Here is a 25809-nt window from a genome sequence, read left to right as displayed (position 1 = left end):
CATGACATTCCTTGAAGGACGCACACACAACTCACGATTATCCGTAGGTTGCTGCGATATAAAATGTTCTCGGGGAGGTTCGGTTCATGATTTCCACATTATATGTTCTGAGAAAGGATGTAAAAGTGTAAAAGGTTATAAAAAGGGTAATTCTTATATTTTTCCTTACATTTACCGAAGCGTTGCTTAGATTGCGACACGCGTCTTGCAGGATCTGTAAAGAAAACGCTTTTATCAAGGAAAATAATTGTCTAACACAATCGTACCTCATTAGGTAACTGTGGTGTCGCGAGCTGCTCCCCCCCTGCCCCGGGGCCTGGCGACGCCAGTTGCTCCCCCCTGCCCGGGGGCCTGGCGACGCCATTGGCGGCGCCGGCGCGCAGACGCGGGGTTCGAGAGCAGTCGGCCGCCGGCCCGCGCGGAGCGCGGTTGTGGTAGTAGCGATCGGTGTTTGGCGCTCTAGGGACTTTAACGCAATGCGGCTTTGGTTGTGAATAAAGAGCTCACGTTATAACATCCTGGCGACGAGGATCAGATCAAGGTGAAGCCTTGGAGCTGTGATTGCGAGTGATGGCGAAACGGGCCAGTGATCAGTGCGCGGTGGTCAGCGAGGGCGGACAGGCCACGGACGGTGAGGGCGCAAACGTTGCTTAGTACGAATGCTTAGTGCTTAGTATTGCTTAGTATTTTTATTTTCGCGCTGCTGCTGGTAGTGTGCCTGTCGCGCGGCGGCCGTTGTCCTGGCAGGGTTTCCCATGTGATCGCCGAAATTCGTGGCGGCCATGATGCCTCGGCAGTGTGGTGTGCGTGGCGCATGCGTCGGCGTCCTGCACGCTGATTGGTCGGCCGGGGGTGACGCGCAGCTGTGGTAGCGCGTGTGATTGGCCGATCGGTGCGGCGGAGAGGGCCTCAATGCGGTTTGAGGCGCCTGGTCCCCGAAGCGGGCAATTTCGGCGGGAAGCTGGCGCGCGGCCGGGCGGTGTGGGGCGAGTGCGCATGCGCGCGCGGTGACGTGCGTGTGACGTCACTACCACGTGACGCCCCCGTCGAGAAAAGCGCGGGAAACCGCAGCTGCAGCGCCAAGTACAGGCGCAGGGCGGCGCGGTGAGCGGTGACCGGTCGGCGTGAGCGGTGGCCGACCGGCGTGTGCGGTGACCGACCGGCGTGTGCGGTGACCGGCCGGTGTGAGCGGTGACCGGCCGGTGTGAGCGGTGACGCCCGGCTGCGGGCCGACCGGTGGAGCGGCTGCGGGCCGCCGGTGGAGCGGCTGCGGGCCGACGGTGGAGCGGCCGCGGGCCGACGGTGGAGCGGCTGCGGGCCGACGGTGGAGCGGCGGCGAGCCGACCGGAGAAACGACGTGCTGGTGAGAGGGCGGCGGCACGATGGATCCAACGGGGATGCAGATAGTGTCTGCGGTGCCGTACCGTCCAGGCACGGACTTTGAAAAGTGGCTCCGGGCATTGGAGCGGTATATGATCGCTGTTGACATTCAAGGGCCTGCGAGACGGTGTGCAGTCCTGTTGCACCTGGTGGGCCCGGACCTCGCCGATGTCAGCGATTCACTGCCTGAGGAGGACGCCGAGAGACAGGGAGAAGACGAGTTTGCTCGCCTGAAAAGGAAGCTAACACGGTATCTGGTGCCGAAGAATAATGTGGTGGCGGAAAGAGGAAAGTTTCAAGGGATGAAAATGGAGCAGGAAGAGAGTCTGGAGGAGTTCCTGGGCAGACTACGGACGCAAATCCTGCGCTGCGGCTACGAGCCGGCGCAGGTGGACCGTGAGTTGAGAGACCGATGCGTCCTGGGCAGCCGAGGTGAGCTACAGAGGAAGCTGGTCCGGGAGGCGGCGCTAAAGGGTGACGACCTCTCTCTGGAGGACGTCCGGCGGACGGCACGGGCGCACAGGGACGTGATGGATCTGACGACGCGGCTGTCAGGGGCGCCGGCGCCGGCCGAGACGGACGGGGAGGCAGTTCACCTGGTGCGACGCCCGCAGCGGACGGAGAGGGTCAGGCCGACCGAGCCCCCGGGGCCAGGCACGTGCTTCCGCTGTGGCGGCCGGGGCCACTGGCGGCGCCACTGTCCCAGCGCGCAGTCGCGGCAGGCCGGCGCGCGGCCCCGGCAGGACGGTGCGCAGCCGCGGCAGGACAGCGGGCAGCCACGGCAGGACAGCGGGCAGCCGCGGCAGGCCGGCGCGCGGCCATGGCGGGCCGGCGCGCCGCGCTGCTATCGGTGCGGAGAGCGTGGGCATCTGCAGCGTGACTGCGGCAAACAGCGAACTGGCGTGAAGCTGGTTCAGGACGGCGACCAGGCTGACTGGCAAGTCAGCGCCGTGCAGCCTGCCGCAGCTGAGTGGGCGACGGTCAGGGTGAACGGCCAGGAGTTCACCATGCTGATCGACACTGGCTCACCGGTGACTATAATCAGCGCGGAGACTCACATCCCCGGTCTGACGCTGCGGCCGAGTGAGCTGCACCTCACGTCATTCACCGGCCAGCAAATCCGTCTGCGAGGCGAGGCCGACGTCAACGTGGAGACGGACGGCCGAGCGACACGGCTGCGACTCGTCGTGTCCGACATGGGCTCTCACCGACCTCTCATGGGACGAGAGTGGATCAAGGCGCTGAGGACGGCGTCGGGTCTGGAGACGCTGAACGTGTGCCCGGTGGCGACTCAGCCGACGCTGAAGGAGGTGATGGACAAACACCGTGAGGTGTTCAAAGAAGAACTGGGCAGAATCCCGGTGAAGGTGGCGCTCAGACTGAAGGAAGGCGCCAAACCGGTCTATCGACGCGCCAGACCGGTGCCGTTTGCGCTACAGCAAGATATCGAGCGGGAGCTCGACAAGTGGCTGGATCAAGGGATCGCCGAGAAGGTGCCTCCTGGACACTTCTCCGGATGGGGTACGCCGCTCGTACCCATCCCCAAGAAGGACGGCGTGCGGCTGTGCGCGGACTATCGGATCACGGTGAACCCGCAGCTGCAGCCTCTGAAGTATCCGATGCGCACGCCGGAGGAGCTATTCGCCAGCATACGAGGGAAAAAGTTCTGCAAGCTGGACTGCAGGAACGCCTATCTCCAGTGTGAGCTGGACGAAGAGAGCCGAGAGATGACCACCGTGACCACACACCGTGGTGCGATGCGGATGAACCGTCTCCCGTACGGGATCAGCACCTGTGGAGCGCAGTTCCAGGCGATCATGGACCAGGTGCTGGATGGTCTTCCAGGAGTCGTCTGTTACCTGGACGACGTGCTGATCGGCGCCGACAGTGACCGTGAGCTGATGGACAGGCTGGACCGGGTGCTGGAGCGGCTGAAGGACAACGGCGTCCGCCTCAAGAAAGAGAAGTGCCAGTTCGGAGTCCGAGAAGTGGTGTATCTCGGTTGGCGACTGTCTGAGGCGGGTCTGCGCCCGGTGCAAGAGAAGACGGCGGCCGTCACAGCAGCACCTGACCCTCGGAACGTGCAGGAGCTGCGATCTCTGATCGGGTCAGTCAGCTATTATCAGCGGCTGCTGCCCAACCTGTCTACCGTGCTAGCGCCGCTCTACGCGCTACTGAAGACGGGCGTCAAATGGGCATGGACGGCGGAGTGCGCCGCGGCAGTGCGCCGTGTGAAGGACATGCTGTCCACGGCGCCGGTCCTGATGCGGTACGACCCCGTGCTGCCGCTGCGGCTCGTCACGGACGCCAGTGCGACAGGAGTCGGAGCGGCTCTGATGCAAGTGACGCCCGAGGGGCTCGAGAGGCCGGTACAGTACGCCTCCCGAACGCTCACTCCGACGGAGAGGAAGTACGCCCAAGTGGAGAGGGAAGCCGCAGCCGTCTCGTTCGGAGTGCGGCGGTTCCACCAGTTCCTGTTTGGTCGGCCGTTCACCCTGGTGGTCGACAACAGGACGCTCTCCAGGATCCTAAACCCGGACCGTGAGCTGCCATCTCTGGCGGCGGCTCGCATGCAAAGGTATGCGCTGCAGCTCGCGGCGTATCAGTACAAGATCGAGCTGCGCCGGACGGAGGACATGAGGCTGGCGGACACGATGTCCCGTCTGTCGGTGCCGGACGAGGCGGAGAACCGGCTGTCGGCAGAAGAGGAGGCGGCGTACGGCGGAGGCGGCGTAATGTTCATCGCCGAGCAGGGGCCGTGTCTGACCGCGCAGCAGATAGCAGTGGCCACGCGCCGAGACCCGGCGCTCGCCCGTGCTCTGGCGGCGGTGCGATCGGGCTGGCCGGCGGTGGTGGACCCGGACCTGGCTCCCTTCAAGAATCGCCGAGAGGAGCTGACGACTGAGGCCGACTGTCTGCTCTGGGGCGGCCGAGTCGTCATCCCGAGCAACCTGCGCGACACCGTCAAGCGGGAGCTGCATGAGGGTCACTTCGGCTGCACTCGCATGAAGCAGCTGGCGAGGCGCTTTGTGTGGTGGCCGGGACTCGATGCTGAGCTGGAGGCGCTGGCTCGCGGGTGTCAGGCGTGCGTCTCAAAGCGAGCTGAGCCGCCGCAGGCGACACGGCACCCGTGGGAGCCGACGGACGGCCCGTGGCAGCGGGTGCATGCCGATTTTGCCGGACCTCTGAAGGGCACCTGGTTCCTGGTGATGGTGGATAGTTTCTCCAAGTGGGCTGAAATGATCCCAATGAAGACGACCACGTCCGAGCGGACCGTAGCGGTGATGAGGACGGTTTTTGCTCGTCTCGGACTACCACTGGTGCTGGTAACGGACAATGGCCCACAGTTCACGAGCCAGGAATTCGCCCAGTTCGCCAGCTCTAACGGGATCCGACATGTCAGAGTGGCGCCCCATCACCCATCGTCTAATGGGATGGCGGAGCGAGCGGTCGGCTCGCTAAAAAACTCACTGAAGGCGACTCTGGCAGCAGACGACAGCGGAGGCATGGAACTGGCGCTCGCCCGAGTTCTGATGGCGTACAGAGTGACGCCCCACGCCGCGACCGCACGGACTCCCGCTGAGATGCTGTTCGGGCGGAACCTCCGCACTCGTATGAACCTCATGGTTCCGAGCGCCGAGACAGCTCTGCAGGCGGCTCGGGACCGGCAGCGTGAGACGGCCGGCGGACGGAGCAGGGAATTCGCCGTGGGAGCTACAGTGTGGGCCCGCTCGTATGACGGTCGTCAGAAGTGGGTCCGCGGCACGGTGGTCGCCCGCCCCGGTCCCGTGTCGTATGAAGTGGACGTGGGACACGTGATCTGGTCGCGCCACGTTGACCAGCTGTTGGCGGCGGCGGCGGACCCAGGGAACAGCGCCGGCGGTGACGTCAGAGCGGCCACCGGCGGTAGTGTCCGAGCGGCGACCAGTGGTGACGTCAGAGCGACGACCGGCGGTGACGTCAGAGCGACGACCGGCGGTGACGTCAGAGCGACGACCGGCGGTGACGTCAGAGCGACGACCGGCGGTGACGTCAGAGCGACGACCGGCGGTGACCGGGCTGGTGGCGCCGGCGGCAGCGCCGGGCGCCCTGTCGGAGACGATCGCGCCAATGGCCTCGGTGACGGCAGCCGCGCCGGCGTCGCCGGTCAGGCCTGTGACCGGGGAGCAGTCGGCCTCGGCCGTGCCGGTGATCTCGGCGGCGGCGGGGATGCCGGTGACCCCGGTGGCTACGGCCGTGCTGGTGACCCCGGCGGCGGCGGTAGTGCCGGTGACCTCAGCGGCGGCGGTGATGCCGTCAGCAGTGGCGGTAGTGCCGGTGACCTCGGCGGCGGCGGTGATACCGGTGACCTCAGCGGCTACAGTCACACCGGCGGTGGCGGTGACGGCGGCGGCAGGGGCGGCGGGGACACTGAGGGCCCCTCGCAACGCCGTTCCGCTCGGCGCCGGAGGTGCCCGAGGCGACTGATCGCCGAGGTTTAAAATGTGTTTGTTTCCACGTTCCGACGCGTAATGTGTTTGTTTCCACGTTCCGACGCGTAATGTGTTTGTTTCCACGTTCCGGTTTAAAATGTGTTCCGTTTTAAGGGCGGCAGGTTAAAGTGAATGTGTTCCGTTTTAAGGGCGGCAGGGTGTGGTGTCGCGAGCTGCTCCCCCCCTGCCCCGGGGCCTGGCGACGCCAGTTGCTCCCCCCTGCCCGGGGGCCTGGCGACGCCATTGGCGGCGCCGGCGCGCAGACGCGGGGTTCGAGAGCAGTCGGCCGCCGGCCCGCGCGGAGCGCGGTTGTGGTAGTAGCGATCGGTGTTTGGCGCTCTAGGGACTTTAACGCAATGCGGCTTTGGTTGTGAATAAAGAGCTCACGTTATAACAGTAACCGCTTGACTAGCGTTTTCACCAAAACATCCGTCCTATAAGCCGTTCTATCTGCGTCAGACAGCTTCAGTGGCGCAAGGCCGTGACCTCGGGGGTGCGTCTGTTGTGCCATACGGCCCGGGCTCTCCGTTGAACACCTGTCAGCGGACGACCCACGGCAGCCGGTCTGTCTGCAGAACCACCAGCCGGCCGGTCAGTCAGCAGAACCGCTCTGTCGCCACCTGGCCGCTGTGGGCGGTGTCTGCACTCTGCTCACTGCTCAGCCGTGGACTTGATTTGCTCCAACCAAGGTCTTGCTCAACCAGTTGCGATCTGAATGTAATTATATGCTCTGTCTGCATGCAGCGGCATGAGCCTCCCGGTGTTTCTCCATGGCTGCGGCTGTCTGCTGAGCAGTGAGCCTGTCCCGTGGAACCAAGTGGAACAGGCAACACGGATGTGGAAACGGTCACCCTAGGAGGTGTGACGGATCCCTAGAGAGGGACAAGTCCCTATTGGAGGTGCCTGCAACGGCTGCATGAAGTACCTATTGAACTTCAAGCCTAGGCCTAGTCGCACTTCCAGTAGGTAGGCATGCACAATGCAGATCCATAACTGCACTTACCTCTGTAGGGGTCAGTTTGTTTCTTGAAATTGCATTCCATGTTTTGTTGATAAGGACGATTTATTTCTAACAGATACGACGTTAGACATTTAGAGCACCAAATTTACAGCATTTTCCCGTAATTGCCTTTTTATTCATGATTATTGATAAGTGATAACCTCCTAGGTAAAGTAATCGGCTTAATTAATACGACAAATCTGACTCATCTAGCTAACGTAGAGACGTTTTGACGCAATTCCCATTTCCCAATATGGATGGCTTTCTGAGAATAACAAAAGGTCTTATTATGTAGTCTGTTAGCCATCGCTCTGCACCGACAGCTTAGGACTAGGAAGTTATTATTTTTACGGTTTTTATTTTCATTTTGCATTTATCACCATATTTATAATCAAAGCATATTCCTGAGTGGTTGGAAATAGAGATGTTCCACGGTGTGCAAGGCCCTATATAGAAGCACGGTGTGAAGACGTGTCCGACCGCTGCACTCACCGCAATCAAACGGCAAACTCCATTAAAGGGACCCTCCCACCTTAACATTAGTTTTGAGTTGAGATAGCCAAGTTTGCGGCCAGGCTCAGAAACCACCATTTATCCTGGTCGCAACCCCCGCAGCTTTATGGTGTTCAAGAAATTTCTTCCCTTAACTTGCAGGGTGGGACCAGCGTGGTCCCTATCTCTTAACCATTACGGGAATCTGATGACGTCATCAGGCTTTCGAACGTCCGTTAAATGTTTGACTAAAACGTTTTGTAGCACGCGGTGGTATATGCTGCTTTGCGCGCAACAAATGCCGCACTGTCACATAAAGTCGCTAGGAACAGCGGAGATCCCAAAAAGTAAACAAAAGTAAAAGTCTAATATCTTGAAAACCGGTGAATAGGGGAAAGTGGGGTAAGACGGTCAGGGTAGGTAAGACGGGCACCCCTTCTGCAGACCAAACCAATAGCGCTACGAGCAAGAAAAGTTAGGACCAGAATTGCCTTTCCCACTACACACCACCATTCAAGTCTGGTGAATTTGTGTTCAGTCGATAATCTTTTATTTTGATTTCTTTAAAACACTCATTTCATTGAAAACATCCATAATGTATTGTGCAAGCTTTTGTGTACAGCACTATAGAGTTAAAAACTCGCAATCACTTGTGGTACACTCATATGCCAACAGTGTTCATTTACGGCGGATTTGCTTTGTCTGCATCAAATTGTCCACAGCGAAAAATCGTGCTGAACTTCTGACATTGAGTTTGGGGTAAGACGGGCAACTATGAACCCAATGGGTCTGTAATGGTGAAAATATTTTTGTTGCTGTAGGAAAAAAGAAGCATTTCTAATAAGAATATGTTCGATTCCGATACTCACAGACATGTTAGCAATATTCCTTCGGCACAGTTTATTCTCGAATAATGAATGTGAAAAACGGTTCTACATGGCTTCTGAACTAGGGCCTATATAGGAGCATACGCCTTCTGCACGAATCTCGTATACTGCCATTTCCGAAGCACTTGAGACCAACGAGCGACTGTATAAATGCGGCTAATCTCGGGCATTTGTTGCGAGCTGCGCTGATCGGTGAAAGAAGCTGGCCGTCTTGCCCTACCCATGTGACCGTCTTACCCCATGGGGTGGGGTAAGACGGGTTTTTGCAAGGTTTTGCAAAAATAGCTGCAGTTTATTTGTTGAATCAGGTCTAAGTCTCATCTTCTGGCAAATGAAAGTAAAATGTCTGAAAAAGGTTTTCACCCAGTTTCCCGTTTCTATGATGTTTCTAACCGGCCGAAAAATGGCTCCAAAGTTAAGGTGCCCGTCTTACCCCACTTTCCCCTATTTTTCGATGAAATTTGGTAGATATTCGTTTTTGCTCTTTCTGAACCGAGCGACATCACTTTCATGCCAATTCATTAACTTTTTTGAAGGTGGGAGGGTCCCTTTAAGTGTCGACTTTAGGTATGTAAACAGGAGAAAGAGAGAGAGAGGGGGAGAAAGACTAAGTGAGAGAGGGGGAGAGAGAGAGAGAGAGAGAGAGAGAGAGAGAGAGAGAGAGAGAGAGAGAGAGAGAGAGAGAGAGAGAGAGAGAGAGAGAGAGAGAGAGAGAGAGAGAGCGGGAGAGATCGGCTCAGGGAGTGACAGGGCGAGGCAATGTTGTTCCATATTCCATAATCCATATCTATCCAATGCAGAGCTGTTGAGCTGAGGGCGTGTTCATTGTGAATGGCGGTAAATGTCGGCATCGTCTGATGCGACCGGCGAGAGAGGGAGAGAAACAGAGAGTAGAGGAGCGAGGGGGAGCGCGGAAAGAGTGGCCGGACGGAGCGAGCTCGGTCGCCCCGCCGCTCTGTTGCACCCATCGATCGGTGGGGCGGCTGGGCCGTGGCTGCTCTGGTCGACGGCGCGGCCCCAGTGAGGCTCCGACTATACCACCGGCCGCTGCCTGCCGGCCATCAGCCACGGCCGCCCTCCGGACAGTAGCGGAGAGTCGCACTGGACTCCCGTGTCCCCCAGAGCTCAGTCAGCCGTGCTGCTGGTGGTCGGGAGCTGAGACACCGTGTTGTAACCCTGCCTCTCACGTGCGCTGAGTTCCACGAATGTTGTGACTGATAGCTACTTGGGCCGGCTCGGCAGATCTCAAGCACCGACGACTACCGCCGCCTGAGGAGCGGACATCAGCTGGTGGAGGTGGGAGGAACCCGATCGGTGCCCGCCTCAGCGTGAACACAGGTCAGTGTAATAGGCGGGTACAGCTTGAACTGTTTGCGGGATTGTTTTAATTGTGCTCTCTCGTGTTGGGCGTTGGCTGTGCCTATGCAACTGCTCTGGATGCCACTGATAATAAAAATCACTACGATAAGAGCGCATGACGAATCGCGTCGGAGAGGCTGGTGATGTCCTCTATATCCTTGCAAGAGGAAAGGGAGCTGTGGACGTTAGGTATACCTAATCGAGAAAATATCTGTATACCTATTGGTCCTTTTGGCGAGAATCGCTGATCTCGGCTTTCCCGGCACTCTACTCCCGTCTCCACATAATATCTACTGAGTTGGATAGAGCGCCCAAAATGCTTTTTACCCGCTTTCCCGTTTTAGAGCTATGTTTTCTGTTCCCTACTTTACTTTCAGTGTATTCGCCTTGTCACGTTGTTCGGGTCCTTCTCAAAAGAATAGATCACAATACCTTCCTAGGTATGTCTTGCACTGTCTCTGTCGATTTCTTGGTCTAGGAGAAGCCCCGGAAAGCCCCCTTTGCGCACATAAATGCATGAACAATCAAGAACGCTTTATACGTTCATGCATTTATGTGCATATATTGTCCGAGAAGCTATTAGCTGAACTCGATGGAAGGAGAATGCCAGAATACAAAGGAGGCGATGGCGAACAATGTAAGTATCTAGAAAAAAAAAGAAGACGTGAGACGTCTTACGATTAAAAAGAGCGTATGATATTACTTATTTGACGATCAGCTAAATGGATTGAAGGTGAACCATACGACCTGCCGGTTGCTAAATGAAAATAAAGCGGAAAACATCAAAAGCCCAAGACGCGCTAGCCAGGTTTATCTTCGTTATAGTGCGGGCGGTGTACTCCTAACTTACCGACAGTCATCAGCGTCATACCGTCTTGAGTTTGCGGCGTATATTAGTAAGGGAAACTGATGTCGCTCCTTTGCTGTATTGCAGTATTCCACCTCGGCTGATATAAGGGAGGCGCGGCTGGCGCATATGACCCACCCGTCGCAGGTTATTACTATAGCGGCCGAGGGGGAGGAGGGAGGAGGGGTGAGACACGTGACCCAGTTCAAATAGTCCCTCTATGATTTATAATTCGCGACGAACCCTCTTCTTCCTGCGCTGCGCTTTCGGCAGATATATGCCTTTTTTGTCTTCTCTCTCTCTCTCTCTCTCTCTCTCTCTCTCTCTCTCTCTCTCTCTCTCTCTCTCTCTCTCTCTCTCTCTCTCTCTCTCTCTCTCTCTCTCTCTCTCTCTCTCCCTCTCTCCTCCTGATTTTTATGCTTTATTTTTTCGTTCTTTCGTTTTGTGTAACAGTGTGTGTTGCAGTGTTATGTTATATTCTACTGTGTTACATCCGCTATATAAATGGCAGCCAGGTGCAGTTATGACAGGCCGTCCTCCGTCTCTCCCTGCGCCGGTCGACGTGTTTTGGTCGCGCCACAGGTGTGCTGTCACCACAAAACCCGCACAATACACACCGTCGGCACACCGTCCGTCTAAACACGCACCATCGCCGCGCACTTGTACAGAGTCCCCATAATATAGCGGTGTCATTTGTCTGTTCCGGTGATGTTACCGATGCGCCGCGCCAAAGGCGCCTCTATAATGACCGCGGTGGTCTGTATTTGTACGTCCTACGGCAATTTATATAGGTTCGTTCTGTTGAACACGTTTGCAGAAATCAATACAATGTCCAGGGCGGCTCTGTAGCCAAATTAGCACGGGTGCTCGGCCTCATGAGGGTGTTCTTTTGTAGTAGGAAATAGCCCCGGCGCTGCGGAATGTAATTAACACTGGTACCTATATGCAGGTGTGCGGGCTACATGAATCCAGTGGCAAAATTTGCAGTTGGCATGATCGTTACAGAGAGCATAGTATGTATATGTACTAGTAATAAGTCATGGGTACAATGCATTCGGTTAAATAAGTAAAAAGTGGCGTGTAGATTTATTACTGTACTTACAATTGTATGACAGTCGTCGGCATCCTTCGTATGATGCCCATAATATAGGGATCCGTACCTGTACATAAGGCTTTTTATGCTAACGGTGAAGTTCAAACCATGAAATCAATTATATTTTTGAAATAAAATTAACCAGGGCAATGATAACATATGATAAAGGCAGACTACATTATATTGCTAGTATTTTAAAATCTAAGCGGCTATTGTATGCATTCGGCGGTCCTTATCCTATCCTCGTGTACCGATATTTTATACCAGACATGTAGGTAGGTAAGTACCTACTTACCCACGTCCTACATGACAAGTTCTTGATAGGTGGCCACTGCTTTTACAAGTTTAATCATTAAAGATGTATGAAAACATCCATTGTAACGCATGAACCAGTGTATTAGTCGGACAACTTTTTATTTTCCCCAATCTTATACAATCTGTAGCACTCCATCTCCATACATCACTCAGCACACCGGGTAGGAGCGCGGTAAGCTGGTGCAGTGTAGCCTTTTTATTGAGTTTGCATCACTGCCATAGCCGGTATACGTGTCAGCACCAGGAGGGGTGGGGGCGGGGGCGGGGGCGGCGTGACGCCGCGAGCCCCGGTGTCGACGATAGGCCGCGCGCCGGTGGCAGTTGGGGTCGGCGCTCCGCCAGCGGCGCCCGGTCGAACCACGTCGGTCCTCGCCGGCTCGACAATCGAACACAGCACCAGGCTCCCGTGCACAGGTGGTCTGTTCTCCTGACGAGGTTAGTTGAATGCCATTCGGTCTTTCAATCCATCTTTTGAAAAGATTGGACTTTCATGGTTGAATTTTACTGCACTGAAATTGTCAATTGTGGATCTGGTCTTTCGGGAGAACCATTCATTGCTTTGAGTTGCCTTGCTCTACTTATAATGACAGAACGCCAGAATTCCGGTTTCTGCAATTATCTTTGAATTATAGCGGTGCTTATTTTACGCTGGCGTCAACATTGCTGGAATCCGCCCACTGTCAAAGGGCCGCCGGGCCGTATTTTAGACAGCAGTCAAGCGCCCGGTGTGTTATTGGTCCCTGTGAAAGCCGGTGTTTGGCAGTTAGAGCCAAACAGCCGAGCCGATAGCCAACTTTAACCCAACCAACAGCTAACTTCCGGTAATAGCCGTCCCCTCAGCCGCCCGACAGCTCAGCCCCGGCCCCGGCCGGCAGAGTTTGCTGCTTCGACAGCCGTCCTTGAGTGCAGTGCAGCCTCCTGAGAGCTCAGCCCGGGCAGTTCGGCCTCCTGACAGTTCAGCGGCAGTTCAGAGCCGCGAGTTCAGAGCACTGCCCGATAGGCGTTATCACAAGTGTATTCGCGGCCATTGGGGCGACGTAAGAAAAGAAGAAACCAACTGGCCCCAAGAACTTTAAATTATCAGTTAGCATGCACCTTTTCCTTGATGTGTAGAGAATTTACCATTATTTGTTACAGAAAATTGCATTTAAAGTCTTCCATTTATGCTTTTTTCATCGTTTGCACAATATGTTCTTCTACTAAGCTAGAAACACTAATTAGAAATAGTTCCCGCATCATCAAGAACAATAGGGAAGGCTTGAAGTGAATAAAATAATTTAAACGGTTTTGTAATCTATGTGAAGGCACTTCTAAAATTGCCTGTAGAAATATTGAAGGCAAAAGTTCCACTTTTTCACAAGACGGATGTCTATAAACCTATCTAACTTGTGACAACTCAGCCGGTATTTCGTCGCCTACAGCCCAGCTTTCCCTAGTGACCGATAGAGGCGCTGCTATCGATGTCCGCCCGTGCCGCCTAACGCGTCTTGACAGGTCCGCTGCTCTTTCAGTTCAGCCCCCGACAATTCATCCCTCGTCAAGTTCAGCTGCCTTACATTTCAATTCCGTCAGTTTATCTGATAATCTAGTTCCGTCATCTTCAGAGCAGTTCAGCCGTCCTGCAGCACAGTTTCGTTAGCCGTACTGAGTGTGCATCACAGCTCCATCAGCTCCACTGGCGGTTCAGCCCCACCAGCCACCTTGACATTTAGCCCCGTCAGTTGATCCCGGCCAGCCCCATTCACCATTCCGCCCCGTCAGATGTTTCTGTTTCTAACGCCAGACGGGCGCGGTGGAACGGTGTGACGCCCGCGCCGAGGACGGCTCCACTTGTGCGCCCGATATCGTTATCGGCCACACTTTGGCACTGGGTGGCGAGGCCGCACTTAAGGCAAACGGGCCCGACTGCGCCGTCCTGTTGAGATGTCACCGTTTCTGTGACCTATACAGACAGACACCTACATTGCCTCTATGGCATGCAGTGTTGTGAGTTCGAGTAGCAAATAAGCTCACCCTTTGGAGCATTTACTAAAAGGAATGTTTATTATACTATCCAGACCTCTCTGCAGTGACAGAAATCACGTCGTGGTGCAGGCGTAACCGATATCCAAAGCACATTAGGCACGTTGAATTAAATCTGTATCTCAGAGCCATAGCCATTTCGCCTGCCGCCAATTTGCTTTGTTGTCCGGATTAAAAATATACCCAACTAACCACTAAATATAAGACATGCAAACACTGGAAACAAACATCTGCCCATCCGCTAATTCGTGTTTGGCACGCAAACTTCTGGCGCTGTGTGCTCGGCACTGCGGACACATGGGGCGCCGCCGATCTATCAAATTACTGGCCCGAGTGCGCCGTGCCACAGCCTGCGGCCAATACGGCCGCACGGGCGCGCAATGTTTGTCGCCGCACGGCGCGGCTGACCGGACCGCCCCGCGTCGCCAATCGATGCTGTTTTGTTCCGCAGCAGTTGGTGCTGAGTGCGCTGCCGGCACTGCCCACGTCCCACTGCACTGCCGCACCGGCCCCGAGGCCCACCGGGCCGGCCGGCTGCAATACCGGCCGTAATGTCGTAAACATCTGAGCACTTTCCAGAGACAGCTGGAAATGCAGGCGATTGGTAAGTATTGGCAAGGATGAGTGAAATATGGAATATTAACTTATTATTCTTAAATGACTTTTGCATCGGCAAAGAACAATGTCCAAAGTGGGTGTTTTTTCAAGGTTAGGAGCTGTTAAAAGATAGAAATGCCCTCTTTTCTTTACATCCGACCCTGTCCGCACTGTTACCTATAGGCAGACGCCAGTCGACTCTACCCGATTGTTTGATAAATTGCTTACATATATGGGAGTGTTTATACATGTAAGAGTGCTTATACACATGGATAATGCCTGTATAGGGGGGGGGGGAGTGCTTATACTGGGAGAGTGCTCTGTTTCCCAACTGTTATGAGTTCGGTGCTGTGTTCCGATCGTTGGGGAGACGGCTTCGTGTCCCAGCCGTCGGTGAAGGGCGCTCTATGCTCCCACTGTCGTGCTGCAGGGAGATTGCGCATGGCCCCGTCCCGCCCCACTGCAGCCAGTACGTGCCGACGACCGACCGGGCCCGGGAGAGGAGGTCGTGGCGCATATCAAATGACCTCACCGATTCGTGAGCGGGCACCAACCGAGCCGACTGGCCTGGCTCCCGGCCCACAGCTCGGCAAGAGCTGCGGCTGCATGTGCTGTCCGTGTCCTCCTTGAGCATAATGAGGAGAATGTCATTAAATTTGCATTATCTATTCATGTTGTTGATCACGTTTGCGGTTCTCATTAGTGCAAATTGAGGTGGATTTTGTTCCACAACTTCTTTATCATATAAATAATGAAATAATTTCTAAAGCAAGGATTTAAATTTTAATTGGTTTTCCTCTTTTCTGACGCACCTTCGGTAAACATGCTTTATCCATATTATCTTTTTTCTGCATGCTTAGGGCCTTATATACTTATTCATACATAACTGCATAATATAAGTTTGTAGGTATGTATAATGCATATATATGTTTTAAGTTTTATGGTCTGGGTTCTTTACATCTGTAAATCACGTTTACATCTGTCTGGGTTCTTACTGGTCTGTAGGTACCTTAATTTTTATGCTTATTGTTTTTTTTGCGCTATTTTTATTTCAGTGGGTCTAGCTAACTTTGTTTTCGCACACCGTAGATAACCTTGCATAATGCATCCCGAGCCTGTTAAAATGGACAGCCCGAATATTTCCAGTGCCGAATGGGTTTAATATTTTCCCGAGATTTGTCGTTGGATTTATGACGCCCATTTGCGCCACTCAGGATCAGACTCGCCGGATGTGGCTGCTGTCCTTAATGGCACCTCTCGTCTCAGCTGGTCGACCAGGTGTCGTCGGGGCCGACGGAAGACACATATACAGTCAGCCATATGGCACCATACGGCACTTGAGCTAGCTACCTATAGGCGACCCAGCCTAGAGCTGCCTAGGCGACAAGGGGTCGCCAATAGAGACCCGAGTGGTAAGCTCAGCTCTGGTAACAGTCCACTCTTCTTACGATTGTGTCTGGCTCTGGCTGACTGCGGGAAAAGTCTGAGTGCTAGGATATATACCACATATGACATAAATCCCCTTCACGTCTCTGCATATAGCTGCACATGGGTGCACTCGATCTTTGAGTGCATGGTAACCAGAAGGAAGGTACTCTTTCCTCGAAGTGTAATGCCATCAGCGCAACCGGAGTTATAGGGCAGGCATCCGTTCTGTCTCTCCCCGATACATGGAACCATGGCCCACAAAGTAAGACGAGCCTAACCATGGTTCCTTATCCTCCTCTGAAACAGCGCGGGGAAGCCCAGGGGTTCATGTGTTGTCGATTAGACGGGTCATGGCTGACATTCCTGTCTGCCGGTTGAGGGGATGCCCGAAGAATGACGAGTCAGTCAGACATCTTCTTATATTATTATATGTATTCACTATTGTCCCTCACGGAAGATCGTCTGATAGGCTCTGATAAGCTGCCAAGTGACAACGACTACCATCCTACGAATTGACTTCGTCTTTCAACGGGAATCCCGTCGACGATCTTGGTAAATAAATGAATAAATAAAATAAATAAATATGGTTTTATCTACGCGTATGGAGGGACACCCGCTGGGCATTTTCCCCGACATCCAGAGCTGCATTAGTCGCCCAAGATTCCTTTGTAGCTGCCCATCTCTCCCGATGTGCCACGGCAGTCGATGCGCCGAATACGGCTCGTCTGCGCCAGTCTTCGGCGCGGCACCATGGTGCCGTCTCTGCCGACCCATGACGGATACCGGCACTTCAGTGGCTGCGCCGGCTCATCGGGCGTTCATCCGTCTCGACGGGGTGTGCGGCCCGCTCCCGACCCCGCCCGGCGCCCCTTCCGCCCTATCACGGACGGTGATTGTCTCGGCACTGCTAGGGGTGCTCCGGGGGAATGAGTGCTCGAGGAGCGATGGGTGCTCGGGGTCCCGGATAGGAGTGCTAGGAGATAGGTCGATCAGATGCCACGCGCATTCTAGCGCGACGGCGCCCGAGAAGCAGTAATAGGAAGGAACGCTCCTTATTGGAAAGATAATCATTAATCGATCTCTTCTGTTCTTAGTAGATGGTTCTATTCATAACGCACTATGACTCTCTCGTGTGCTCCTTCTATTCGTATAGTTAAATGATTGATTCTCGCAGTTTGTGTCCCCAGAATATAATCATATTTACGTCATGTTATATTGTAAATATGTATAGGCATAACATTACCAAAGTCAATTAAATTATTCAATCATAAGCGCGAGGGCATCCAGTATCCACCATACCTATCAAGATTTGCATGCGGACTCAGACTTCAGTGTTGCGGATGAATAGCACTGAAATAAAAACCGGTGTTTCACCGGTGATAGCAGCGCGCTGCTATTCTGCTGACGTCACACTTGTGGTAGTGTTGGAGCAATGGGCTTGTTGACGTATCCATGGAAACCCAATTTGACACGTGTAATAGCACCGTGCTGCTATCACCGGTGAAACACCACCCAGGCATAGGCATAGGCCATATAAACACACACTCATTTTGTCTCCCAAATTTGCCTACATAGGCCTTCTCACATGTGTGCATTGTGCACAATTGCAGTCTAGCAGGAAACCTTATACAGTTGGCACAGTGTATGCACACCAGAGGTAATGAGACAGACGTTTGACCGACAGACAGACAAGCAGACAGACAGACAGACAGACAGACAGACAGACAGACAGACCCACGAATCGACGGACAGACCAACAGTCAGGCAGACAGACAAAACGACAAACCACTAGTCCTTTCAGACAATCACAGACCCAGAAGCCAGACCAGCCACAGACCAACACACACAGACGTGTCTGCAGATCATGCGGGTGGCTCACACGTGGCGAATCCCAGCCCAACCTCCGCCGTATCGGACTTGTCGCAGCTGCCAGTCTGACAGCTGTCTGGCAGTGACGGTACCAATGTCACCTGGTGAACATACGTCACCGCCGTCACCTGCCTCCCCTCCGTCTGCACCTCCCAGACAGCTGATACCGTCATGGTGCAGTGGTTTGCACTGTGCACTGTGCATTGTGTGGTATGCACTGTATGCACTCATGCACGGCCATAGCCGTGCGGTATGGCGGTAGGTGCATTACCACAAAATGCCACAAATTAATTAGGTTCAGTTGCTAGGGAGAAGTCCAGTGCGGGGTCAATACGGGGTCACCCTCAGAGGCTGGCTACTGTTGGCAAGTTTTTACCCATCGAGCGTTATCGCCAACAGGCCAGCCCCCTCATGGGTTCGGTGAACCCGAACATCGGGTCCATCGCAAAGGGAACAAAACACTTAGCTCTGTCTCTGTACATATTTTTGTCTATCGGTCTCTCTCTCTCTCTCTCTCTCTCTCTCTCTCTCTCTCTCTCTCTCTCTCTCTCTCTCTCTCTCTCTCTCTCTCTCTCTCTCTCTCTCTCTCTCTCTCTCTCTCTCTCTCTCTCTCTCTCTCTCTCTCTCTCTCTCTCCCTCTCCCTCTCCCTCTCTCTCTCTCTCTGTCTCTGTCTCTGTCTCTGTCTCTGTCTCTTTCTCTTTCTCTTTCTCTTTCTCTTTCTCTTTCTCTTTCTCTTTCTCTTTCTCTTTCTCTCTCTCTCTCTCTCTCTCTCTCTCTCTCTCTCTCTCTCTCTCTCTCTCTCTCTCTCTCTCTCTCTCTCTCTCTCTCTCTCTCTCTCTCTCTCTCTCTCTCTCTCTCACTTTCAGCATTACGCTTCGCTTTTTATATATTATTCAATATGTGACCAAAGTTCAAACGTCGTCCTGAGGGCCGGCTCCAACTCGAAGTGGGAGCCCCATCCGAAGTTTGTATATTGGCACTTCTCGCTTCACTCTGAGGGGCGGACCGAAAGGCAGCACGGTCTGGACCACAACAATGTCTTCAATGATTACATCTGGTCCTTCCTGGCCAACACTGAAAGAAACGGCGGGAGGAACGTATAACTATGCTATAACAGCAGTTTTCACGACGGGCTATCTGGTGAATGCAACCAACTTGACCCAAAGCGACCTGTCTTGTGCCCTATCTTCATATCATGAGTTTTTGATGTTTTAATAAAAGTAGGTAATGCCTGATAATTTTACAAATAAGGTACCTATGCAAGCAAGTAGGAACTATTAGTGCAACCGAAGCTGAAAACTACCAAGAAAAGAATCAACCATAATGAATCTAATTTCGCACCACGTGTGACCAAATCGCACCCAATGCGACCAAATGTGTACCAGATAACCGTCTTGAAAACGGCTAATGTAAAGCCATTGGGATGAACGGTATACTAGTCGCATTGGGGCCTTGTTCTCGCCATAACCGTTCGACTCTGACAATTTGTCGGGGCCCGGGGGCATCCCGGTATCATGTCGCTGAAAACGACCAGCTCCACCCAGCCCTGTATGCGATCCGACTCGACCCGACCCACGGGGATCCCCATCGTCGATCATTGGTCGCCATTGTCGTTATCAACGTTACTAATCGTCGGTGTGGTCCTCATCACTGTCGAATTTCATTTAGGTACTCAGAAACGGACCCATTCCTCAGGGAAAAAATGTAGAGGCAACAACAGACAAACAGTGAATTTAATCTGCTGATTAAAAATCGTCACTTTCCATTCTTCCGTTAAATTGCAGGTTGATCCGTGAATGTGCAACTATGTATTTTACAAAGTTCGCTTATCATTTCGTGCGAAACTTTCGATGCCAAACCATATGTGTCTCAGGCCGTCTTAATATCGAGCCGACGGTGCATCAGACCAGCGACGCGCCGTCCCCCGGTTCTCCAGTCACCTGTGGTTCCCGTTCGAGCGGTGTGCTGCGGAGCGTGCCGCCGCGCCGGCCCGTTGCACGCCACGGCACCACCTGTCGCCCGCTCTGACCCGCCCTCTTCTCCGCAGGTTCGGATGACGTCATCTGCCTGCCACCGATGACGTCACCTGCCTGCCATCAATGACGTCACCGCACGTCTAGTGTCATCGTGTCATCATGCGGCGCCTGTCAGCGCGGCGCGGCCTGCTCTACGCCGGCCTGGCAGTATGCGCCATGCTCTTCTTTATCAACTTCCTCAGCTTCCAGCAGCGCGACCAGCCACCGTGGGCCGTCAGCCTGACGGGTGCCAGCGCGGTGGCCCCGCGAAGTCGCTCCCTCAGCGGCTCCAGAAACGGCACAGGACCTCCGGTGCCAAGACCAGTAGCTTCAGCGGGGTCTGCCGCGGCGGCACCAAAGGCAGAGCCCCTTCGAGAGCCCGGCTCTAATGTCGTCTCGGCTGACGACGGGACATTGCTGGTGCCAGAGGACCGGCACTGGTTCTTCAGCGGCGGTCGCCGCAAGCCGGGTCCGGGCTCATTACCTCGCGAGCTCGCTCTCTGGCCGGAGGAGGACGGTGGTGACCGGATCGTCAACCAGCTGCTGTACCGGCCTCCACCGGCCGACTCGTCCTCCTGGCCGCCCAGGAAGCTGAAGAAGATCCTGCTGTACGACGGGTTCGGTGCGCGCCTGAAGACGGGACAGGAGGAGTTCGTGCGGAACGGATGTCCGGTGAACACGTGCGAGCTGACCACATCGCGCAGTCAGATCGACACTGCCGACGCCGTGCTGTTCAAGGACCGGTTCCACGGGCCGCACGGCCAGCGCCGGCCCGGCCAGGCCTGGATCATGTACCTCCTCGAGTGTCCCATGCACACAGTGAGCTTCAAGCATGTGCAACCACTTTTCAACTGGACGGCTACGTACCGACATGATAGCGACATCGTGGCTCCCTACGAGAAGTGGGTGTACTACGACGACAGCGTTCACTTTCGTAAACAGGAGATCAACTATGCAGCCAAGAAGACCAAGAAGGTGGCGTGGTTTGTATCTAACTGTGGCGCCATCAATAAGCGCCTTCAATACGCCAAGGAGCTGGCGAAGTACATCGAGGTAGATATCTATGGTAGCTGCGGAACCAAGAAATGTCCGCGCAGCATGGGCAAGAAGTGCTTCGAGAAGCTCAGCAATGAATATAAGTTCTACCTGGCCTTCGAGAACTCCAACTGTCGCGACTACATCACCGAGAAGTTCTTCGTCAATGGACTGCAGTAAGTAGTACACTGGTGTGTCTGTATTTATAAGAACTCCACTAACGCCTCGGCTTACATGTCCTTGTATCGCTTAGGCTGTTATGGTTTTAGTCCCGGAGCACAGATTATTTATTGGTAGAACCTTGGGTACACTGGGTTCACTAGCCAGCTTCAAAAGAAAATAAGTAATGATAATAAATACTCGTCCACCTTCAGTGGTTGGACGATTGCTTTTAAAACTTTCAGTGATTGGAAAGAGTGCCCGAAGGTTGAACGAACAGAGATTTTATCTATCCTCCGCAGTGCGGCGGAAGTATAGGTGCCGCGCCGCAGCTCTGCTTTAGTCGGCTGACTACCCCTCCATCACGCAATTCAGGCGGATTGCTTGTATGAAAATGTCGCACCGCGTCCTTCCGTGTTCGTGTGGGCCATGATCCTATCGATTAGCCGCGACACGATCATCCAGCAGCCCAGCTCTGGCAGGACTGGCATCTTTCCATGTCCGTAAAACATTCTGTAAACGACCACGGACCCTGGCGACTCTTCTACCCGGTTCATATTCATGAATAGCAGATGGTGCAGCGTCTGAAGTCTCCCAAAATAGAAGAGAGCTCAAAGTCGATGTCTCACGAAACAAGTTGGGTGGGTTGAACTGGCCGGAAACTGCTAAATAGGTGTACCAAGAAAACGGAAAAGGGACATGCATGCACCCAGCTTCCAGAAGTATTAGCCATGAAAATCCAGATCAAAGGCAATAGGCTGGAAGTTCGAGCTGCTTGTACTCATGTTCGGGTACCTACTGCACCCTTGCTGAGGCTGGGCGTGTTTGTCGAGTGCAGGTACGTCGTCCATGGGTGTGAGCGGTCCCGTATCGACCGCCGTCTCTAGGCAGCACGGTTCGACAACTGTTCCGCGGACACACAGCGGTGGAGGCCGAATTCCAGCCGTTGAGCCCCGGACGGTCGCAGGTGGCGTCCGTAGGCCGCAGTTCCATGCCCTGTCGCCCTAGCAGCTGTCCCATCAGACGTGGACAGTGGACACGTACTCAACGACCCGAATGCATGATTGAGTTATGAACCGGAGCGGGCCGGGCACCCGCCCCGGTCGGCTGAATGTCGCCCCGACTGTGGCACGTGTGGACCCCTGGGCAGCCGTGCCGGACGTCCCGGAGCTGATTGCTGCCTCTCCCGCTATGCTCAGAGGCCATTTTGATGCTGATCGATGGCCGCGGGCGGCCGGACCAAAACGCCGCCACCGGGACGCAAACGCCGGTCGATGGCCGGGAGAGCCACTCCTGGGAGTGGGTGGGGGTAGGCGGCGCCCGACCGGCGCGGCGTCCCTGGGTACCCCTGGAGCGTCGTCAGTCTTTGTAATCCCTGAGACCTTTACAAAGCCTCAGGTATCTGGGATCTCGACAGTCTCTGCGGCCCGTAATGAATATCAATGCTCCCTCGAGGTACTCGGAATGTTAGCTTTCCTTGCGGGGCATTAGGCTTTGGCAAATCCTGGAGATTTCTTCTCCCTAGTACCATGGTCGTCCAAGGAAACTATGATTTTGGCCATCCCCGACATTCTCTTGGCGGGCATTGACAACGCTAACAAGTTCCTGACAACTTTGGCCATCCCTTTCGATCTGAAACGTCATTCAGCCACGGTCGTGCCTTCTTTGGAACTTAGGACGTTCTAAACTTCTTAATTCGATTTTAAGTGATCGCTTACCTTTACCGAAATTTCTAGTTCACTATTTTTCATCTTGACCATAACACCAATCTTCCCTTTCGAATCATTTATGTGTGTAAAAAGGCGAGAAAGGTCTTCTGAAAGATTCCTTGCTTTAAATCTTCGCATTCCCCGGATTTTCAGAAAATACAATGCAGACTCCTTGGACACTGACGAACCTCGGAATTCTCTGAGGCCCTGATTATCTGCGGGGATCCCGGTGCCCATTATCTGCTCTGGAGCCGCGGGCAGCGCGGGGCTATTTGCGTCCGCAACGTCGTTAGTCGTTCCGCCTTGAGCGTATCTCATTTGGCGAACAAGGCACGCTCGCAACCAGAACATAACACCGTCAATATAAGACCGGGATAAGATAAGGGAGCCATCTTCTGAGCGTCAGGCAATACGACTAGGCCGCGACGTGTTCCGGTTATAGCCGGACTGCATTTGTCTTGGTCCAGATAGCTCAGTCTCATTGCAGTCCGCTTCTGAACTTTGTGGGGCACTTGGCCTTCTGCCGGTCGTTGGTCGGCCTGATAGTGCGCTCTATGTACTTATGCAGACCGCCGCACCATCCGTCGACTCAAGCCGACAGCATATTCGGTCCACGTTTCATCATGTAAAATGTGTGACGACTTCTGGTCTAGTTGTTAGCTCTGAACCGATATTTGACTTTCGCATTTGTCGCAGGGGCTGGAATTCGTGCTTTCATTAGAGCTGCTGAAAAAAAAATTAAATATTCAAATAACCCGAACCACAGGATTAATCAACGCATGATAGTCACACTTGCAAAATGGAAGAAGTGGTGAACAGATTAGCGATGCTCGCTTAATTGCTTAATTCGGTCGCGATAAGATACGAATTGAGTCACGCGGCTAGTCACGCGACACTTCGTGCTGCGTAACTTTATTGAAATAGCATATCAGTCTATCAGCTTGAAATAGAGGCTCATTCAAATAGCAAACAGCAAGACGCGTTACTTCTTAAGTATGTATAGTCGCTACAGAATGATGTTCCACTTTTCACTGGCAATTATTTGCCTGGAGTGATAGGTTGTGCCGCAGCACACGGGCTGAGTTCACAAATTATAGCTTTGTCCCAATGCTCACAATCGACACGCTTAATTGCGTGGTAAACGGCACAACTTAGCGCTCCGGTCAACTGATAGCTTCTGAGGAGTGGAACATCATTCTGTAGTCGACTATACATGGCGGACTGCATGAACCGGGTTCCGACTGACGCTCTGCTCTTTCGCCAGGCACAACGTGCTGCCGATCGTGATGGGCGCTCACCCCGACGACTACAAGAGGGCCGCTCCGGAGCACTCCTACATCCACGTGGACGACTTCAAGTCACCCCAGGAGCTGGCCGACTTCCTGCACGCGCTCGACCGCGACGACCACCTGTACAACTCGTACTTCCAGTGGAAGGGCACCGGGGAGTTCATCAACACCTACTTCTTCTGCCGGCTGTGCGCGATGCTGCACGACGAGGGCCACCAGAAGACCATTCCGGATCTGAACGAGTGGTGGCGCGGCGCCGGCACCTGTGTCACCGGCAAGTGGCCGCGCTACACGCCCGAGAGGACTTGAGGTAGTGACGCCCGTGACGGTGTCACGCACTCGGGACGTGACGAGCACGTGCTGGCACAAAGCGTCGCTTAGTAGGACGGATACGCGGGCCAGTTGGGGTGCTGTTCTGGCCGTTAGGGGAGGTAGTGTGAATGTGAATGTGTGCAGTGGGCACCCTACACGCGGCGTGCTGTGGTTCTATTATTCTCACCATGTGAGGGCACAAATTGGGTGATGTTATGTGCCGAATGTCTATGTGAGCGTGTGGGCCGCGACGTTGGTGCTTAGGACGGTATAACGCACAAGCACCTGAGGTGCAGTCGCCAGGTTTGCTCCAAGAGAGCGGAACGCTGCGGTGGCTGCACTGGGCCAGTGCAGGGCGCAGGGCAAGGCGGGTGATAGGTAACCGAACCAAGGTGTGAGCAGCTAGACTACGGCATCGGCGGGCAGCTTAACTATGCTGTGTGTGGACAACTAGCTAGCATGTGTGGGTAGCTAGCTAGACTTTATCTGAAACCGGACACTGGCTTCCGGCATTTACGTCCCGACAATTGCACTCCGTTTTTACTCATACCTAATCGTTTCAGGTACGATTGGGCTGGTTTCTGGGTGGCTTTTAGTCCGTTTTGTCTTGTTTGTTTCTAGGTCTTCTCAGGCTTGTTCCTGGCCAGTTGAGTGGTCGTCATATGACCCGGGGCGTTTGAGCTATTTTGGGCTGCTGTTTGAGCGTGTGATACGTGTGAGGTCATTATGTGATCTCGGGTCTCATAACGAAACATTCCTTCTGGGCGGTGCGGAGCAGCAGGCGCCGGGCCGCCGTTGTGATGATTTGGTGACGGTCAGAGTGACAGTCAGGGTCGTGACAGGACGGTTGGGACCGTGACGTGCCGGTCGTCACGGCCAGATACGACCGAAGACGGACCCACCGGCGGCGGTCCGCCACGCTACGAAACTGTCACAAACCGCGCTTTGCCAGTCCCGCGCGCACTGTTGTTGAGTAAGATAGCCTGTCAAGCGAGTTACCGGTCTGACCTGCACCTCCACCGTCCCAGCTGGTGTTACTGGCGATGGGGTGCAAGGCAAGTCTGTCCACCGGTTTCGCCACAAGCTGGAATGCAATGCTTGTTGCATTGCAATACCAAAGACTGACGATTGTTTGGCCATTTTACTGTTATTTATCCTTGTGAGCGTGTGGCCTGCATGCCAACAATATTATATTGCAATTTATTTGACTGTGACTGGCGTCTATTTATCCCAATCTTTTTAGATAAATACATGAAAAAAAATGTGATCGGGTATTTACCTACTAGTGAAGAATTTCTCGGAGCTCGGCGACTGGATCCGGTGTCCGTTGGTACCACGGCCCGGGAGGGGCGGTGTCGCAATACTCCCAACTTCAGCTATACGATCTACGTCATTCGAGCGACTTTCGAGGGTTGAGTACGACCTGCCTGCGGCCTGATGAGGTACCGACTGGACGACGGCTCCCTGGCTCTCGCTGAACAGCCAGCCGCTACGTGGAAGCTTCAACACTCACGATATGCTGGACTGG

The 25809-nt window shown here is 54.2% G+C and overlaps 2 protein-coding genes across 3 annotated transcripts; both read left to right on the top strand.

Annotated features, from left to right (window-relative positions):
* Positions 1-285: 285 nt before the first annotated feature.
* Positions 286-25548, top strand: LOC122385940 (glycoprotein 3-alpha-L-fucosyltransferase A-like). Of its 2 annotated transcripts, XM_043374644.1 has the most exons (4): positions 286-631; positions 9474-9569; positions 19810-20988; positions 23945-25548. In XM_043374644.1, exons 3-4 carry the CDS (start codon positions 19898-19900, stop codon positions 24276-24278), a joined length of 1425 nt encoding a protein of 474 aa, XP_043230579.1. In that variant the 5' UTR covers positions 286-631; positions 9474-9569; positions 19810-19897; the 3' UTR covers positions 24279-25548. The 2 variants fall into 2 exon arrangements, with proteins under 2 accessions (XP_043230579.1, XP_043230588.1); XM_043374653.1 differs by lacking the exons at positions 286-631; positions 9474-9569 and adding an exon at positions 12154-12280.
* On the top strand, positions 1689-19819 carry LOC122386284 (uncharacterized protein K02A2.6-like). Its single transcript, XM_043375345.1, has 3 exons — positions 1689-2006; positions 2256-4609; positions 19810-19819. Exons 1-3 carry the CDS (start codon positions 1689-1691, stop codon positions 19817-19819), a joined length of 2682 nt encoding a protein of 893 aa, XP_043231280.1.
* Positions 25549-25809: the final 261 nt, after the last annotated feature.

This window comes from Amphibalanus amphitrite, unplaced genomic scaffold, assembly GCF_019059575.1.
Source record: "Amphibalanus amphitrite isolate SeventyFive unplaced genomic scaffold, NRLGWU_Aamphi_draft 000015F_arrow, whole genome shotgun sequence".
Taxonomy (NCBI): domain Eukaryota; kingdom Metazoa; phylum Arthropoda; class Thecostraca; order Balanomorpha; family Balanidae; genus Amphibalanus; species Amphibalanus amphitrite.
The sequence above is the reverse complement of the archived record's forward strand: the minus strand, read 5'-3'. Positions and strand labels throughout refer to the sequence as shown.